Source organism: Anopheles merus, chromosome 2L (genome assembly GCF_017562075.2).
Source record: "Anopheles merus strain MAF chromosome 2L, AmerM5.1, whole genome shotgun sequence".
Taxonomy (NCBI): Eukaryota; Metazoa; Arthropoda; class Insecta; order Diptera; family Culicidae; genus Anopheles; species Anopheles merus.
The window spans coordinates 12,165,523-12,185,396 of record NC_054083.1 but is presented as its reverse complement, the minus strand read 5'-3'; the positions used below and the strand labels follow the sequence as shown (position 1 = coordinate 12,185,396).

Below are 19,874 nucleotides of genomic sequence, written 5' to 3'. Positions count from 1 at the left end.
ACGACTTATATCGTGTGTTGCGTACGACCTCATTATGAAGTAAAAGTATATATGCGGATGTAGCGAAGTAAAACACTTCAAGTTAAAACACCTCAAGTTAAAACAAAGTTCAAGCAAAACACGCCTCAAGCAATAGCGCGCGCTTCAGAACATAAACAGGTAGTCAACCGTTCTCACGGTTCAAACGAGGAAGTAACTTCACGCAATCCATAAACCATAGGTACGTGTCGCATTAAGTATAAATAAAACTTGTTATCAAAATAGTTATAGTTACAGTTAGCTGACCTATATGCGGCCAGCAACTATATAGCATATAAGAGATGAGAACCTAAATAAAGTAAGCGCATTCGAACACAAACTTCAGAATCGCTCGTTTCTTAATAGTCGGAGGCACTCTCCGGTCGACGAAGGAAAAATATACCCGACTCGGTGTATAGCACCGGCGTTGGGCGCTGCGACGGAGCAACACATCCGCCAGCAGCATTATCGTGAAAAACCACTTAACGCTGTACATTTCATTAAATCCATATTACAATCAAAACTTGTCAAACAAATTCTGTTCGTTAAATTAAAAACATCTCGAAAGCTCATTAAATTGTCCTTTCAAAGCTTTTAACAAGCTTTTATGGCATCTTTATGGGAGCCTTCAGAAGGAGCAGGAGAATCTGAAATCAGCACATGCGTAGTAATGCACGCTTCTTTTTGACAGATAGCAGCAAAATAGCTTTAAAAGAGTGAAGATAACATCAATATTTATGGTTCTATACACATTTTCGCTGCAAAGATCTTTAAAAATTTCAAGAGCTTGCCGATGATTAATCTTTTCTTTCAATCCTTCATCACCATGATAGCTAGAGCGGGAGCTTCGCACGCCACGTAAATGATGCCCCAAAACGTACACCCGGTTATCCTTACCTGTCAACCAGCCTGTCAAAAAAAGGGAATATCCGTCGCCGAAGGTCTGTCGCCACATCTCGCTCTTTCTTTTTCCCATGGACGGTACCTTGTCTTGCCCACTGTCACATTTCACACGGGCTGCAATCCTCCACGGTCGAGAGCGCGTCCTTCGAGCGCGTTCTACTTGCGAAAGCCAGACGATTTGTCACGCCATAAGAACGGCCCCATTAACTACGCAGCATTCTGCAGAAAGTAAACTCGTCACCAGCTTCAGTAGTATCCGGACCAGCGTTCTCGGTGCTCGCGATTTTTTCGAGAAAAAGTGTTTGCCGTGTTTGGTGCGTAAAAGCCCTTCCACTGTGACGCGTGGCGAGGTGACGTGAATAGGAAAAGGTCCCCGTTTGCATGCGAAGGTTGCTGGTGCCCCCCGCTAGGGTGCAATTAAAGGCATCAAAGGTATACGTTGCTTGAAGGCATCTTGGCCAACAGTCAGCTGGAGTTAGATTTTTGGAAATAATATTACTAACAATCGGAAGCGAGCTGCGGATGGTAATTGTAATGTAATTGGATGGACCACCCCTTGCACTGTGCAGTGCGTCAGGACTCATCAGACAGTGATATAAACAAACGTACCAGGAAGTGTGTTTGTGTGTGCTTCTGAGGATAGCTTGTGTATTGATTTTCCCTAAGTGAAAAAAGTATGATCCCACTAAACCATCCCCATCGTTGTACTCGAATCGGGAAGGAAGCTTGTTTGGAGATTTATCCCGCAGCTCCCACACCGACCATGCTCCAGACCAAACGTTCATCGCACTAAAGCTTTAACCGCCCCGGGTAAGTGGCATCCGCATCCAGTTAGTTGCGGTTTCTGTACCAATTATTACCGATCGCTTAGCTGTTCAGTAGGTTTGGGTAAAAAATTTGTATTTCATTTCCATATCTATACCATTTTTGGATTCGAGTGCCAATAGGAAGCTATACTTAGGTTGTAGTAGTTGTTGGAGTGCTGTACTGCTTGCTAGAAAAATGAGTAGCTCGTTTGATGCCAAAAAGTCAGTCCATTTTGCAGGACACGTCTGGCAGGCTGCGCTATCGCGGATTCGCTAAAACTTTTCCCGTCCCGCAATGCTTATTGCTGCGTGTGTAAGCCTCTCCAGTCAATGTGATGTCTATCGTAGTGTGCGTTTACCTTGTAGGGACAAAACACGTGCGTGTGTGTGCGCGTTTTGGATGTTGTGTACTACCAATCGTTGAAGCCAGCGTCCTTGTAGTGGGACGGAAATGCACGCCTCCTGAAGGTGTAAGTTTGCGTGAAAGAGAAGCAAGCGCTTGGACTTTCCACCAACAGCTATTACACGCTGCACACCCCAAAAGCTTTAACAAGGGAAACGCACCACACCAACACGCAGCATACACCAAAGCGACCAATTTTGTGTACATTTGCTTGAAGGATATTATGTTTCACGAGCTCTCCTCGTAGCTGCTCCATGCACACTTACACACAAATAAACGCACACACACACATACACTAGCGTACACAAAAAAGTTAAGTTGATATGCGCTGCTACTAAGAGCACTTAATTAAACCGCTACGCCCTCTTTCCCGGATGACTGCGTGGACCTCCGATTCCGTTATGGTGGCGTCAGTTCGTCAGCGGGGTCCCATCTTGTTTGTCTGCGTTTTTCCCTTTACGCTTCATCGTACAATTGGGAAGTGATGAGATATTTGATATATGATGTATTATCACCATTAACGCCCTAGACAGCGCTCAGAGCGAAGCCCTGATGGGTGTCTCCCCATGGTCAATATTGCCTCATTGTTTATTGTTCTTTGGGGCCTGGGGCCTTGGGGTTTGGGCCTAAAGAAGGGGCATCATCGACTGTGCGGGGAGTGGTAAAATTCAAGGACAAAAACAAATCGCATCGATTAAATGTGATGCCTATTGAAGCATGATAGTGATAAGGAACTATTTTTGAAATACGGAGTTCATTACTAGAGGTTTATTTATATGCTCCTTAATTTAATTATAAGGTTGCCGATTAGACACGATGGTCCGTCGGTTATATATATATGAAATAAATAAATAAATTACGAGAAAGGGAATGGGCATTCGTTTTATATCTTTCAAATGATGCAAAGTTGTTTTTATATTGAGATAAATATCTCAAAATCTTGTTAGTGGTATACAACCTAAACGGTTAAACACAATAATCGATTACTTGGTTCAAACCTTATTCAGATTTTGAGATTTTTAGGGAACTTTTTTTCTTTTGTATCAAGCTCATCAACTCTAACTTTTACATTCATATTATGACTATGGAATTTTGTATTTAAGGAAATATTCACGAATTGCTATTCATACCACGCTTGTGTAAGTGTTGCACGCTTCTGTAATGCATTGTAAATTACAATAAATTCTAGTTTTTATTAAAAAAAAAAACAAATGCAATATATGCTACCTGAAATAAACGATATTTGGCTGCGGAAAGCTTCTTCTCTTCACTTGTAAATCAATAATTTCGAATAGTGATAAATACTTTAAAAATCGATCAGTGTGAAGAAAGGACGGACAATGCTATCATCTTTCACGAATCTCTTGTAATCACCGTTTCAAATGATCCCAATCTATCAAAACTATAAATCATAGGCGATCCATCAGAGCGCAATTCAATCCTCCCTCCCCCTCAAACATTACAAAACTTTTGAGGAAGCTATAACTCTCGTGTGCTTTTCAACGAACGAGTAACTGTCGTATTGTCAAAAAATAGGTAAAGCTGAAGGCTACATGATCCTTGGAAAGGAGACTTAAAATCGGGTAAACTTTTTAAAGCCCCTCGACAGCATGTCGAGCGCCCCGCTGAATGGGATGTGAAAGATAGGTAGGGAGCACGAAAAGTCGGATTTGAAAATAAGCTGTGTCATTACGTTCGTTGACGACGAGTGTCCCAGCCTCAAGTGGTCCCCTTTAGTGAAAACTGTGTAGCGTGCTTGTCCACGGGCTGGGTACGGCGATGGACGAGGCGGGACATACCGGCGTGACGACGGCGTGGTTTACAATGTAAATGCCGCCTCTTGTCATTCATGGAAGCGAAGATGTACTTATTCAAGAATGCATTAGCTATTTGAAAGCCACTACTTGACCCTGGACCGGCTGGTGGCATGCCGCACCGCCGCCACTCCGCATCTAAATCATCCAGCACGAGGAACTCGTGCGCATCTGTGAAGCTTTGTTTCGCTGGTGTATGTCCTCCTTTTTTTTGCACCACTTCTTGTAGCCCGCTCAACGCGGTAAGACTCTATCTATTGGGCAAGGTGACAAACATGTTTTTCACGCGCTTACCGTTGCCCTAATCTTTCGAACCGTGCTCCACTTATGGCAAGAGTGTGAAAAATATACTTTCCTTCCGCTGTTCATACACCTCCTGTTCATCCACCTCCTGCTGCGAGCTTCAGACTGTGTCAACTTACACATTGGTTGGCTTTCCTGCCCAGGCCTAAGAAATTGAGGCCGAAGTTGAGGCACGCTGTCCGTTGGGTTGTGTTGTTATGGTAGCAAAGTTGTCGGTTTCCACCCACAGCTAAACGTACCCACTTTTACGTCCATCAAAGATGGACCAGCCGTGTATGGCAAGCACTGGCAAAACTACACCGCTTCGGGACATTCCCTCCGTCCGTACGTCCCCTTATCCCCCCTCCCCCCGCTCACCCGCCACATTGTGTGTGGTTTTTTCTCGCTTTTGGCCCGTAAACGAGTAAACTTTTGAAGGACGAGCCAAGCCGGGCCAGATAATCGATAACCGATGGTAGGCAGAGATGCTTGATGTTAGTTTTTCCTGAGTCATGACCTGAGCTAGATGTTGGTTGCCAGGCCATCGTCGGTTGCTGGCCGTTCTGTTTGCTTTTACCGTGAATTGATTGTGCCGTATCACGAGGAAGAGCGACCATCGAACATGTTGGTGGTTTGTGTTTTACGTTTTGCTCGGTAAAATATGTTTTGAAATCTATAAAGATTCGAAAGCCAAAAGCCATTCGGGAGCGTGTATCTGTAAAAATAGTTCGCATACAAACAGAGAAATAAAAAATCAATTTATGACACCTTCATTCTAAAATACCTACCGAAGCATCGTTCATAAAACATGGAAGTGAAAACATAAACATCAAATGAATATCTACGGCAACATATCGAGCTTGATTACCATCTCCACGTCCAATGTACTACAGAGCTCGGGCGTAATGAATGCGGAAGCGATTGCACGCTTATCAATATCGATCCCAACGACTACCTTCACCTAACCCTTACCCCGACTTGGGCCACCGTTCGCTAGGGGAAGATAAATTTTTAAGCTTCATTTTTGCGTCTGATTATTGCGGTATGAGATTTCAATTTCTTTGCCATCCCACTCCACCAGGACCGTTCCGCCAGCAGGATCGCGAGCGCGGCCAGAAACCCTACGGCAAGGAAGAGGTACAGGTAGCGCATTTCCACCACACCAACCGAGCTGAAGCCGGCGTTTAGGTTTTCACACTGCGGCTTCTGGTGAATCCAAATCAGGTTGAACCGCTTGATTATGCCGACCTCCCGCTGCCACATCAAGCGTTGCCGGATCAGCTCCCGGTACTTGCTGCCCTTCACAATCGGTATGCCGAACGGTGGAAGCTTGATGGCTTCCAGTTCCTGCAATTTGCACACCTCCTCCGGTGCGAACGTTTCCTTTATCACCTTGTAGGCAGCGTTCAATTCTCCCTGAATGGCGACAAACGGAACAGCGGCACCGGTGGAGGGGAGAAGCAAGGAGAAAGGAATCAAATTAATATCTAATCCTATCCGTCTCTGAGTTCCGGGTTTTCCTAGTACAGGGTCGTGAGCGGTCTTATCAAGCGTACCTCGTAGGCATACATCTCCTGTTTCACGCGTCCGATGCCCTCGTTCGGTTCCAGGAACGCCTTCTCTCCGTGCGGTTTGATCTTCTTCCGATACAGCTCCTGCACGTCCGGGTCTTGCGTTTCCTGGTAGTACACCCGACCGTAGCTTGTGTCCATAACGCCCGCCTTCAGTGGAGACCGTACCAAGTCCCCCACGCTCGCGATTGCCCGGCTGGGGCTCTGCAGCAGCGCCACAATGCTGGCCGAGTAGGACGTTAGTATGAAGAAGCTGGTCAATTGTAGCGAAAACATTAGCAACCGCGTTCCGTTAAACTGTGGCACTATATCGCACCCTCGCTGGCACATCGTACCGATAATGTACACTAACGATTCGATCGCGCCAAACCGTTCACCGCTCGTTAGCTGACGGATGGCGATCATCGTCATCCAATAGATCGCCATCAACGCGAAACAGCACGCCCAAACACCGACACTAAACGGTAGCTCGAAGATGTTCGCCACTATCGAGAGCGGTGGCTGGCGAAAGATGATGCTGCTTTTGATGATCAGCGTGACGATCATGAAGTCGGCCACCTCGAGCCGCTCGGTACGCATCAAGGTGCCCAAGCAGCCGAGCTCGATCGAGCGGTTCTGGAACTTGCCCATCACCCCACTGAACGTCCCGTTCTGCTTGTAGCCCACCTTGTCCAGCTGCACCATGTTGAGGGTGAAGTTGAGATCGTACATCAGCTCCCGGATGAACGGAAAGTTTGCCTTGGTGAACAGATCGTGCACATCGTTACGATCATCCATGCCGGTGAAGTATTCCGGCGAAGTGGTCTAACGAACGAGATTGCGTGCTAGAAATTAAAAATCAGTTTCATGTAAGGTCTCAGTGCTGTCTTACCGCTGTTCCGCATGGCATAGCAAAACCCTGAAGATTGCGTCGTCGATCTACAAGCTTTCTTCGAACGATCAGCTGTGACCCGTACCGATCGACCGCTGGTAGGTAATTGGATGCAATGTTCACCACCGATAAACGGGCTTTACGATAGGGTTTGTAAAGTTCGAACAATTTCCAGCTATCGGATACATTCTGGAATGCCAGCACGACGTTCGTGTAGGGCATAACGTCTAGCGGACGTAATCGTTCATTGTACAGATGCTCCAGTTGGTCCCACGAAAAGGGTCCGGAGTCGATAGATCGTTTCCATGCCGGGCGTTGTTTCTCTACTATCAACCAGTGTAAATTCCCATACAAAAGCTTGTTCAGTATTTGATCCTGAGTTGAGAGAAAATACATTTCGACAAAAACACAATTCGAGATATTATTAGCTAGTAATAGCTTTCCTTTAGTTACTATTTCTCTACCATCTGCCACAGCTTCGAGATCGGTTCGATCTCACACGATGCATCGATCAGTAGGCCCGCTTGAGATACTCGATTAGGATGTATTGCTATTAAAGCTTTGCTCGTTGCTTCCACAAACTTCACTAGCAGTCCTTTTTTCGTTGCGACTAAAAAGAAGTCATACCGTTCCTCAGCCTCCCAGCAACTAATCACCGTCACTGACTTCACATGCTTTGCTTTAAAATAATTCAATGCAAGTGCACTAACATTTTGGTTCCACGTGTCCAGCATAGCACAACAGCGTCCCAAGAACACTGTAAACCCCAACAGCAAGATGGTTCTGTTCACGATCATCACGCTTTTCTTGCTGATGCGATATTGTTTCGTCGTAATAACAATGCATGTGTTAAGAACGGTAGTAAACTACAAGTCGTACCATTTTGCCCGTTTTCCGTAGTTTTTATACTAACATAACGAGTAGTATTAGTAGTAGTGCTGCTAATAATGTCATTAGGAAAATCGCACAATCACGATAATGAAGGTAATTGCGCGTAACATGCGCGTGTAATATTCAACGAGATCGTGGCGTAGCGCAGTTGCCTGATGCAGCTGAAATGCGTTTGATTGTCAGTTGCCGCGTTGGTAGAAGAATTGGGAACTAATTATTTAAATTTTGAAGCATCCTTTCTTTATTGCTTGATTGCTTTACATTATTCAGTATTGTAGGTAGGATTGGTTTGGTATTCGATTGCTATTTTTATCTTTGTTTTAATGTTGCAACCTGTTGCTAGTTACATGCCCTATTACTTATCTCTCTCTATCTCTCTCTCATACACACACACACACACACACACACACACACACAATTGCTAGCTTTTACATTATTTTTTATTTTGATATTGTTTCACTAGCGTATCTTTTTTCCTCTTTTTCCGATACTTTCCTACTAGTTTGTGCATCTTTTTTGTCTGTTTAATCGTGTTCGATGCTACATTCGCCAAACTGTTTCGCTTTCAAATCTATCTATTATGTTACCCTTATCTCTTCATTATCCTTTACTTTACTTCCAGTGGTTGGGTACACTCTGAATCGCTACTCTGAATTCACCTACACCCGTTGCCTCAGTTGTGTTAAGCTGAACGTTACACACACGTTACGTTTAACCAAAGTTAACAGATCACGTGGTGTTTCACGTGGTCGCGATCCTTAGTAAAACCATTCCAAAAAACAAACGCTGAACAGCAGCCACCAGCAACAAGCGATACTGCCCCGTGGAAACCCGCGTGCCCTCGCCCGTATCGCACTCCAACCCCATACTGTTCAAATGCAATAATGGCACCCTTTAAGCTTAAGTTCCGCATGGGTAGTGGGTCGTCGCGTAGTACCTCTCAGGAGCAGGATGTCGTAGTAGATAGTCAATCCAATCCGGTCGGACCTCTTTTAGCGAACAGTGCGAACGCAAATGACTTTGGTAGCAGCACGACCCTTGATTCCGAGCAGAATAACGATAGCCTTGTGTCGATGAGCAACGATCGGCGCGCCTTAATACTGACCAGTAACACTACCGACGAACCAATACTAGGTAATTGGCATTAATTGGCCCGAATTTGCAAACGGCACGGGAGTATCTGTGTCTGTTGGCAGATTTAACCATGTCCGACAGTAAAGCAACAACACGATCACTGCCCGAATACTATCCCACCGGAATCCGGCCACGAACCTTAACTCCTCCCTACCTTTACTGCTGCCTCCTTCCGAAATGTCTCAGAAAGTTCTCACGCGCAACGCCTTTCATTGCAGGATATGACAATCCTTCGCTCACCAACACGGAGCCTACGAACGTTATACCATTAAGCCCACCGCCATCGTACGAGCATGTGTTAGAAGAGGTAAGTATCGATCTCCATTTTTCCATCCTAGGTGGTGGGTATGGTGTTTAATCTTTTGTTTCATCATCTTTTAAAGAATCGGCTCGCTGCTTTGGATAAGGAAAATAATCGAACATCGTTACTGAACCTTTCGCCAACTGCCCTCGGGTACGAAATGATGTCGAACATTCAACCGGCTGGTACGGAGCACCAACAACAGCAACCTTGCACGACGGAGCAAGGAGGTTCGCCCGGTGCAACGAAAAAGCAAGAATCGATCGATTCTTCGCTCTACACCTGCAGCTCGACGACGACCCCGTCGCAGGAAAACCTGCTCACCTGCACCGGTTCCTGCGATCCGCTGTATCAGCTGAGCTGCAACGAAGGACTGCAGGATTTAGGTAACGTACGCGCGATCGGAGAGCCATCCCCGGAATAATAATCCACAATACACTTTCTGCATTGCATTGCAGCCGAAGAGATGGAAACGATGGCAATCGACGAGACGTGCCTGTCGAACGAAAATCAAGACACTTTATCGCTGGACGAAGAGTGTAGCTCGTACAGCAACTCGCAACCGATCTACGATCAACAACAGCACACTGCCCCGAAGGCGGAGATCAAGGGTCCGGAGATACTGTACAAATCGAGCAAGCAGCTGTACAAAGCGGTGGCCAAGGAGTGTGGCATCACGTGCAAGATGTCCGACCAGTGCCGCTGCTTAGACTGCCAAAGCCGTTACTTTGACTGCGAGTACGATCAGGTAAGATCGAGCTGCATCTAGCCGCTTCTTAAGCAACGACGACAACCACCTCTAATGCATTGTGTTTTACGCTTTACGCAGAATGAAAATGAGAAAACTGATGGAGGATTAGGTGCTGGTACGCCAATGTTCATCAGTGAGGTCATGCACGGTAGCGCGTGCACCATTCTCTAAGCCTACAGACACGCTGCAGCAACACTACCGATTGGGATAACCATAGTGGAAGGGAAACGAAATCAGCATCAGTCATCGACAGAACTACCAACGGACAATTGTAGATCCCCGGGGGAAGTGATATGACGCCGTACACAACTGGGCCGCCTACCGGAGTTTTCCGCATGTTGTCCCACATCTTTACGCCCTGTTCATGGACGCTACGAACCTACGGGAGGGAAAGTTAGATAAGCATAGACAACACACATCGATGGCCTTCAGCAGCTTGCGTTCATGATTCTTAGGGCTAAAGCATTATTTCCCCCCACAATTGGTTTACATCGACGGTACTACCATGACGGGCCAGCTTACCCCATCTCTCTCTTCGTGTACCGATGCTGCAGCAACAGCACACGGGTATCGAGAGGGGGAGCGGGCTAACGTTGGAACGTTTCCTAGATTTTGACTCAAATGGTGATACTACTTTTTGCAGCATACAGAAGAAGTGTGCGCACACTTACCAACTAACCGATATTAATGTTTAGTATTTCCTACAGATAGTTACAGTAATAGTAGTAGGTGAGGATTTCTGTCTTTTTTAACAAAACGAAAACAGTATTTAATAGCAAGAAACCCAGCAAACTCGCTCCTCGTGTGATGCACAGAATCTCTTTGTGTCTGTGAGAGCATTTTAAAAATGGTCAACTTTTCTGATGGTAAGCAGTTGCTTGCAGACATTATTCTTTAAAACGGTTCTTTAGAATCCTGCCTGCCTGAACGGAAGGAATCGACCAGTAGAAGAACGAACATGTGTAATAGGCGATCTATGCACACAATAGATAGGAAGCGTGCTTGTTCTGTTTTGATCTGTCTTTGAAATCTTTTTGTGATTGGAAAAAGAAACACTACGATCTGGTGTACTGGACACATTCGTTTGTTTCACTTTTTTTCAGAATTCGTGTATTATTCGGGCAGGATACATAAGAGCCAAACAATCCTCCTTAACAATGCAACTGTTTGCATCTCCTGGACGAACAAGAATAAAAAAAATATTAGCTTATATTTTTGTAGCAAAAGCCAGAAGTCATTTGCAGTAGGATAATGATACAACCATGTGGTACTGATATGAGCATATGATATAAATATATTTACACAATGTAGCAAATTTGAGCATAACGATGCAGATGCAACACACTGCAGCATAGGAAACAGAACGCAACAAATGCTATAAAGGTGTGTAGGGATTTTGAACTTCAATGTCATCCACAAAAGAAAAGAAACACTCATAAGCTGTACCCGACCAGCAAGTTCGGGCTTTAGCAGGGTAAAACTACAACAACACTTACATTCCAAAACAAAAACCCATGTGTTAGTAATCCCATTTAATTTCGAGAATAATAGAAACAATCTTAACGCGATGAAGCAGCGTTCGATGGAGTGTCGTAATTATTATACGGTCTAATAAAATGCACGACAAGAAAGCAAACGTGATGCCTAGTAAAAGCAAACAGTACTGACCATTTGGTAGCCGTTACTGTAAAACCGTTCTTCAATTTACACGGGTTAAGTCATTGCGACAAACGCGAGCGGTATGTTAGAAGAAACCAAAAACAAACCAAGTGAAATATACCAACTATTCATACAAAAATGCCCCACAAACGTACACATCCAACAATATATATATATATATATATATATATATATATCTATATATCTATATATATATATATATATATATATATATATATATATATATATATATATATATATATATATATATATATATATATATATATATATATATATATATATATATATATATATATATATATATATATATATATATATATATATATATATATATACATATATATATATATATATATATATATATATATATATATATATATATATATATATATATATATATATGTATATATATACATATTGGTGAATGTGTGAGTGTGTGTGTATGTATGTCCAACCCCATTGGCGAATAAAACGGAACTGAAGTCACTTAACTTAACGAATTCAACACTTATCTCGTTGATCGTAACACAAGTGTGCAAACATTTTTTATTTTTTTAGTTACATTAGTTAATTTTCTCTTTCTAGAAACCAAATAAGTTACACCTACGTTGGTAAGCTTTAAAAAGGTGCAAGCGCGGCTGGTGCAATTTTAAATGTCAAGTAACTTGATCGTATTGTTAGATCGATGTACAAAACAACAACAGATAACAGATCGTATGTTATTTGAAAATTGCAACGACACTTATGTTCCACAAAACACAACTAAAGTTAGAACAGTAAAAACAAAATGCACTAAATAAAGAAACATTTAAACTATTTTGCTGTGTGATTGAACGGTGTACAACAGGAAAGAAAATAAAAATGACGATGTACAGGGGATAATTCCTTCCTGATACGAACGTAATCCGCTCACGAGTAGCTTTTAGCAGACTCCCATGGGCATCTGAAGGAGCCTAATGACCGGTTGAACTTTACCAAACCAAACCGATCCAAAACGTCTTTCTGATGTACGGAATTTCCTTGTCATCATGTTTGTCATAAAATAGAAAATAACAATCGTCGAAATTTTTAAGAGAAATTAATTTTTATTGAATGTGAAAAAATTCTCATTAATACAGTAATCAAATATGAAGGAAGAACCAAGAGCATTGTGTTGCTGATATTTGTTTATCATGGGGCACATGTTGCATAGCTCGTTTTCGAACAAGAGCACATATAAAAAACTGTTCATCGCAGCTGATTGAACTGATTATTGCCGCTGCAAAACTGCATCACAACCATTCCCTCGCCAATCGGCAAACGGCAGAGACATTTGTAAACTCTTTCTCACAAAAAGAAACTGTAACTGCTTAAACTCCACCGCGGGAACTATGTGAGCATAGTTTTCTGAAATCCTTCGTTATGAAACAGAAGCTTTTCAAAGATTGCACCTTCACAAGGTAATCGATATCGGGTATAGAGAATATTTTGCAGCATTATTGAAGAAAATCGGGATTTAATTATTGTTACATATTTGATTTCTTATTTTTTTTCATCTCAACAAAACAACTGCATGCTCCATTTGGTCGGAGGCATTTACCGTAATTCTTTGTACAAACATTTCAGACGTCATATGCATGAGTTAATAAATAAAAAAAATATGTATATCGTTACACGCTAGATATTACAGTATTTCAAAGAAAACGGAAGAAACATTTTCAATTAACAATGTCGATCGATCATGATCGTAATCATCATAAACGGTGATCGTAATAATATTAACTTGCTACGTTTTTGCTCTACGTATGTGTGTGTGTGAGTGTTCAAATTTAACCAGGAATTCCATCGTATAACTAAAGCACTCCTAATACCCTTCTCTACGCTGCTTTCGCTTTTCTTCACTTATCGAGACGACATTCAACCGCATCCGTTAAATATTATTTTCCATTCTTACATTTAGACTAAGGTGAGTTTAAACTGTGTGTGTGTATTGAGATACGTGTAATTCATGTGCTCATGTGATTCGTTCAGCAGTATAGTTAATAGTAATGCATCTGATATTTTCGTAATTTGTTCTGTTCGCTATGGCATCCCAGGTTGTTGATTTGTTTTTGATCGTTATATATTATATTTATCAATTCGTTTGTCTTGCTGCCTTGTAAGCAGCAGCAGGCACCAGCAATGAAGGTAGGCCACCATAACGGGCTCATTCACTGATCTGGCAAAAGCAAAATTATCATACATCGCCTGTATGTATATTTATTTCGTTCCTTGAACGACGACAAGAGTTGGACATTACGCTAAGCATCTAAAGTTCTCATATTGCTACAATTATTCATTAAATCGATTTCATTTCTAATCTTCTCTCGTCGTTTCGAGTATGGGGATTATGGAGTTAATTGGTGGATTTGTTTAAGATTTGAACATTAATGTGTTTAGCAGCACAGTCTACACAGTCTGCCTTCTTAAGTAAATCTGTCAGTTAAACTATATGCTTGTGCAAAACGGTATCATTGTATCCATATGTTGTCATAATATTTTGTGTCGCATAAACATGAATGTATCATCAATAACATACACACAAGCACCAAGTGTCTCGCGCACATTTCAACCATCCTTGCGCGCAGGCTTGATTTAATCTGTGTATGCTTAATAAAAGAGAATAGTTTACTGAAACTAAACGTCGTAACTATTAAATATTACTTGAGTGGCTTTCTCTGTACACTTCACTTGACGACGCTAGTCCAGAAAAAAAAACAGCTGACATAAATACAATTGGAGTGAAACGTGCTTAATTAGATGAAATTGTGAGATTAACTAAGATGCTGCCATCAACAACATGTAATGCCGTTAGATACGAATTAAGCTTAATCTGGCGGTAGGAAAGAAAAGAGTCGGAACTTTTCACGAATGTGAGGACGAACATCTTCGCGCTGAAAGATATACAATAGAGAGCGTCATATGAGTATTTTGGTGTTTGTGGCACCTTTCATGCACTCGAGTAGTAAAACTTACCATTTCAACGAGCCGTTCCAGAAATGGTAAAATTTTCATCAACTCCGAATCGCTCTGATCGACAAACCAACTCTCTATTGGTATACCATTTTCCAGCTGGTATCTGGAATTTTAAGCAAATGTTTTGTAAATAATTTTCACTTCGAGCCTTGAAACACGTTTGCAATCAACAATCACTTACCCAAATGCCTGTGGTGAATTATCAATGATGATGGTCTTGGATAGATCCCTGCCCAGTATAGTCAAATCTTTGATGTAATTTCCGTTGACTAGGACACAATGCTCGCGAAACAAACGGTATCTGTTTAGCGAAACGAAAAAGTGTCAAAGCAATTATATTTAATACCACATCTTGCAATTTTTCACGCACAAGCACTTACTTAATGAGTCGGCGATCCGGATCAAGCAGATTGAGCAGCTTATCGGCGTAGACCCGCTTCGAGGCGGTAAAGAGAATCACCTCGAACATTTGCGATACCCTCTCGAGAAACTCGCGGAAGTACGGTCTGGTACGAACGAACACTGTGTACTTGCACTCTTGAAATAGCACCGGAAACTTGAAGCTCGCATCGGAAAGCTCCATTAGACTGCAATGCACCAGCGTTTCGTCGAGATCGAGCACCAGGCTGAACTCTGGACTGGAGCGTGTCTTTAGCGGCAACGCGGGACACTTGGAACGCATTTCACAAGTCAACGGAGGAAGATGTTTGATGAATAGGTACGGGTCGAACGCTCTATATGCGGCATCGTCATGTTGTCCATCGTTCGACTCCTAATGGGAAGCAATTTAAAATGCAAACACAATTAATATTATTCAAATATTTTGCGTCAAACAGATCAGGATAATTATTGACCATTAAATCAATAAACAGGCCAACATGTCCAATAGATAACAAACTTACATCCATTTCAATGCATTCATTATTCTCCAACTGCATAGCTGCCTCGGTGTCGTCGCCGCACATGGGAATTGATTCATTGCACTCAATGTTGTGGATCAGTGATTCCTGCTCCGATCCATCCAGGGCTCGTTGGTGTTGCAGATTATGCTGCTGCTGTTGATGGTCCTGCTGCTCTCCACCTCCTCCTCCTCCGTATTCCGTAATGTATCCCGTCGTCCCGTGGATGTTGGGCGAAGCATTGACCCCATCATCCAACATCATTCCGTCCATGTTATGGCCCATGCTCGAAAGCGACGTTAGAGCTTTCAGATTCTCGATAGCCGTTGTGTTGAGCGACGAGAAAAAGGCGGAATCGTTCAAGCTGTCCGTGCTGGATTGACCGCAGCTAAGATTAAGCCCGGCAGCAGCAGCCACATCGCCACAACTCAGAAGGGCCTGGGTAAGCAGAGCATTGTAAGAGAAGTCCGTGTACTGGCCGAGATCAGTGGCATTTTTGTAGTGCTCCTCATCGAACATGGAAATCAAATCAGAAGCAACCGCAACGGCGGCGGCTGTCTGGCTAGGAGAATAGCTGGATTGCGGCTGCTCCTCGTACCCTGTGCCAGAGAGCGACGAACAGTTGCTATACGCGATTGGTTGAAAATTGGACGATAGCGATGAGGCTCCCATCGATACTGCAGATACGGAGGCACCCAGTGACGTATTGCAAGACGTCGATGACGACAACGACGACGACGAGGATGATGATGTCGACGAGGAGGAAGAGGACGAGGACGAGGATGAGGACGACGACGACGAGGACGACGAGGACGACGACATCGACGATCCGGCAAAATCGATGGAGGAAGCGGTCAGCGGGAACGAGGCGATCATATCGCCAGCAATTAGATTAGCAGAAGACGTATCCGGTGATATCGTGTCCGTGGTTGAGTCCACTTCCGGCACAACGATATCCAGCGAGTTAGAAGATATGATTGCACTTGACTTTGGAAAGATTCCCTCCGACGAGGTGGACGGCAGGATTGTATCCTCCTCCACGTAGCAGCTAGGGTTTACTATAGCCTTAACGTTACTTACACATTCGCCCGCAGCCTCAGTGCCGAGGTCTGCCGTTGTACTATCGCATTCGGTGATGCACTTGGAGTTGAGCTGTCCCGGCCCTTCCAGGGATGCAGGTGCCCCTACTGATGCCTGCGCAACGCTGATCGGTGGCAAAACGATCGAGTGGCCCAACAAAGTGTTTTTGTTCGAGTCGTACGAAATGATACCGAACTGATTGAGCGCATCCTCGGCCGAACCGAGATCGTCTCCAACTTTCCTAGCGTATAGTCCACATTCGGTGGATTCTGTGGAAAAGCTCACATCAGCCACCTTATCAACGTGCGGTGGCGTGTCATTGTTGGAGGATACAATGCCTGCAGGTAGTTGCTGCGAAGAACAGCTGGAGTGTGTTGGTGAATCTTCGAAGTGCTTCTGATCGATGACAGTGGTACCATCGAATAGAGTGAGATCGTTATTATCCTGCCAGCAGTTTTCTTTGCAATCGTCTGGTATTGTAATCTCTTCGCGACTGGCCGACTTCCGGCTATCCTCACGGCTAGCAGTGGGACGATTATTCAGCGCCGGCTTTCCAACTGTTGTCGCGCGTCTTGGAGCGATGCTTCTTGAAGGTGGATTATTGGGCGTAGCAGCGGCGGTCCGGCACCGCGAAACCACGGTAGATGAAGGTTCGGCAATCGTCGTTGATACTTCTGGTCGACATTTGGGCACCGCTGATGGTACGGATCGCCGAGACGAAGACACTACGAGTTCGACGGATGAACTCTTTTTTGCTTTTTGGCTAGCCACTTTGAGTGGGGATGGTTTGAACTTGACCGCGCTTCGCGTACTACTTGAACGCAGTCGACGATCTCTAGTCTCGCTTCGCAGCCACATTTTGACTAAAAAGATATTGATGAAAAGGATTGTTAGCTCGCTTTTGTTTATATGAAATGCAAATATTTTGAAATGGATGGCAAAATGACACATTTGGAATGAGTGTTAAAATTATACACATACAAGAACTAGCTCAATACATTACTCTATTAGCAATCCTCATTATTTCATAACCAAGGGACATTTTGGAACATTAAAATTATGAATTAGTGTAAGAATTTCAAAATCATTTCGTGTTGTAATTATTTCCTCTTCATTTTCCCTCGGGAAAGTCTATATCGGCCACAACATGCTACATTCGTTACAAGCCGCAAAGGATTGATGGCACGCGCTTAATTATTGCATCAGCCCAAGCCAAAGACAATGAGATTTGATCGCAGTACTTCTTCTAATACATTTGCACGTTCATCAAACCGTTTGCACGTTCATACCTGCAGTTGTAACTGATTATCAACAACCAAAATTTAAATATATTCATGGCCAACATGGACATCCGAGAAGAGATCGAAGAAGTTGTGCTCCGGCGTACTGCTGCCGAACGGAACAGTATTGTGCCGAGTGCGCGTGCCCATAGTAAAGAGGGAAGTTTGCCGTATCTCTCCATCTCAAATCATTCGCGTCCAGTGCTGAGATTTTTAACTACTCCTTTCCCTTATCCGCGTGGAGGACCACGTTTTTGTTAAACAGTCAACCGGAGATTGCAACTTCTAGTCACAAGAAAACATGAAAATCTATTAATAGCCTTTACATCGTGAGTAATCCATGGTCAATTGGACGGAGAGCTCTCTTCTTCCGTGTGCTGTATGTACTCTCTTGCTGCAGCGTGTTTTAACGTGCTTAGTTGTATCCTCGCTCTCTCTTTCTTTCGCACGTGCAAGTACGAAGACTGTTATCGGGGAAAGGGTGATTCGTTTACGGAAAACTTTTCTTCTGCAACCGAACTCCCTTGCAATGATGCACTTTGAATCAATTTCATGCAATTCATATTAAAATAATTAATGATCGTTTTTTTATGTTGGGAAATCACAACAGGTAGATTATTAAATGGCATTGTTTTTGATGGTATGTCGTATTTAAAAAAAAGAGGGCACACGAGGGACCCCGAACGACCCATGCAATAAGCACATCCATCCAATTGGTAGGGCTGGTGAAACTTCTCCAAAGCAAAGTGACAGTGAAAATGCACTTACTATTCCCCCTTGCTATTGCAACCCAGCTCGCAGCGAAAGTGTACACACGACCAGAAAGAATCAGGTGAAAAGCTGATTGTATCCGCGGCAACAGATGACGAGAAGAAGGGAGAGAAACAAACTCACCCTTCGCAAACGGAAAGGAATAAAAGAGATGCGGAGAGAAGGAGAAATTGAAAGAGCGAGACCCTTCTAGCGAGATCTTCCGATGCAGTTTTCCTCCTTCCCTTGTGCGCACTGATGCTGGCCTGCCGAAGCATCGCGACTGCCACAAACAAAACGGGCTGTTTTCTGTTTTTATTTTCATTTTCGCAGCTTTGTGTCGCGCGATATTTCGCGTGCTTACTTGTTTCGGTCCTCGCACTCCCCCCACCAACCTGTGCCACACTGACAGCAAAATACTTCCCAATCCGTTCGCGAACACTTCGCGCCCCAACACACTCTCTACGACGTTCGACTGCATTTATTTCCCTGTCGTAATTTTCAGTGGCAGACCCCAAACATACGCGCATTCACGCACGCAACTACAGCTTATTTTAGCGCTAGATGAATCTCTTCCATCGGAGCACGCGATACTCTTTCGTGCGTGGTCGCGTTTCGAACGTGAAAGGAACGAGAGGAGCTAGGCAAGCTTACCCCGTTTCGTTCTTTCCTAACAATAAACAGATATTTGATTATAAACAAATTTGCTGCTGAGCCCCTGCCGCACCCTACCGCGAGGACGCTTTGCACGTTCGGGGTTGTGCTCTCGCATGCTCTTCGACGAACGACACAAACTCAGCGCAACCGTGCACGATGATACTGGCGCGTTTTTTTTTTGTCTTCCCGTTTTCAACGGCGACCACCACACACTGGTGTTCCCTCTAAAATCGATTTTAAAACAAGTAACTCCACTATGATGGAATGTTTTCGCAGCGACTTGGTATAGAAAGATACCGATATTCACCTGACGCTTTGCCCCTACGGTGGCTGTACACCGAGAACGCCGATTAGTCAGTTTTCGCGGCGAAAAGATTCCTCCCAACGAAGGGATCCGCAACAAAGCGTATTTTACCATCAACCATACCCTAGCGGAAGGAAAACTTCACACTTACCTTGCACGGCACACGCTTCCCATTCGTTCAAAACATTTCTAGCGCGTTCATCACCAGCCAAACACCGTTTTGTGCGCTTTCACGCGCTCACACAGAATTTTCACTGTTTTGATTTTCTAAAATGGCTACTCTTTTGACATCAAACTACCCCGAGATCACGTACACCATACCGGTTGGGTTGTGTTGGTGTATACGTACAGGACGGGGCATGCGATTCACGTACTAGTGTGCGTGACATCAATGCAACAAAGTAGCCGCCTGTGATAAAACAGCCGCCGACTGAACACAAGGTTCATATAGACATCACCATGGCGGCTATTAAATTCGTGCCACA

At 43.8% G+C, this 19,874-nt stretch overlaps 3 protein-coding genes across 4 annotated transcripts; 1 reads left to right on the top strand and 2 right to left on the bottom strand.

The window, feature by feature from the left end:
* Positions 1–791: 791 nt before the first annotated feature.
* LOC121593401 lies at positions 792–11,564 on the top strand. The gene is made up of 6 exons (XM_041915701.1): positions 792–1,731; positions 8,182–8,693; positions 8,912–9,000; positions 9,077–9,380; positions 9,453–9,742; positions 9,824–11,564. Exons 2-6 carry the CDS (start codon positions 8,444–8,446, stop codon positions 9,914–9,916), a joined length of 1,026 nt encoding a protein of 341 aa, XP_041771635.1. The 5' UTR covers positions 792–1,731; positions 8,182–8,443; the 3' UTR covers positions 9,917–11,564.
* LOC121592231 (ionotropic receptor 75a-like) lies at positions 5,199–7,402 on the bottom strand. The gene is made up of 4 exons (XM_041913637.1): positions 7,133–7,402; positions 6,657–7,043; positions 5,783–6,601; positions 5,199–5,642 (listed from the first exon to the last, which is right to left on the bottom strand). The coding sequence occupies exons 1-4, from the start codon at positions 7,400–7,402 to the stop codon at positions 5,238–5,240; spliced, it is 1,881 nt and encodes a 626-aa protein (XP_041769571.1). The 3' UTR covers positions 5,199–5,237.
* Positions 11,565–13,647: 2,083 nt separating the features above from the next.
* LOC121592774 (CTD small phosphatase-like protein 2) lies at positions 13,648–19,708 on the bottom strand. Of its 2 annotated transcripts, XM_041914559.1 has the most exons (7): positions 19,541–19,707; positions 16,399–17,261; positions 15,322–15,756; positions 14,800–15,191; positions 14,601–14,720; positions 14,420–14,522; positions 13,648–14,337 (listed from the first exon to the last, which is right to left on the bottom strand). In XM_041914559.1, exons 2-7 carry the CDS (start codon positions 17,254–17,256, stop codon positions 14,272–14,274), a joined length of 1,974 nt encoding a protein of 657 aa, XP_041770493.1. In that variant the 5' UTR covers positions 17,257–17,261; positions 19,541–19,707; the 3' UTR covers positions 13,648–14,271. The 2 variants fall into 2 exon arrangements, with proteins under 2 accessions (XP_041770493.1, XP_041770492.1); XM_041914558.1 differs by having other exon boundaries at positions 15,322–17,261; positions 19,541–19,708.
* Between the last annotated feature and the right edge of the window lie 166 nt (positions 19,709–19,874).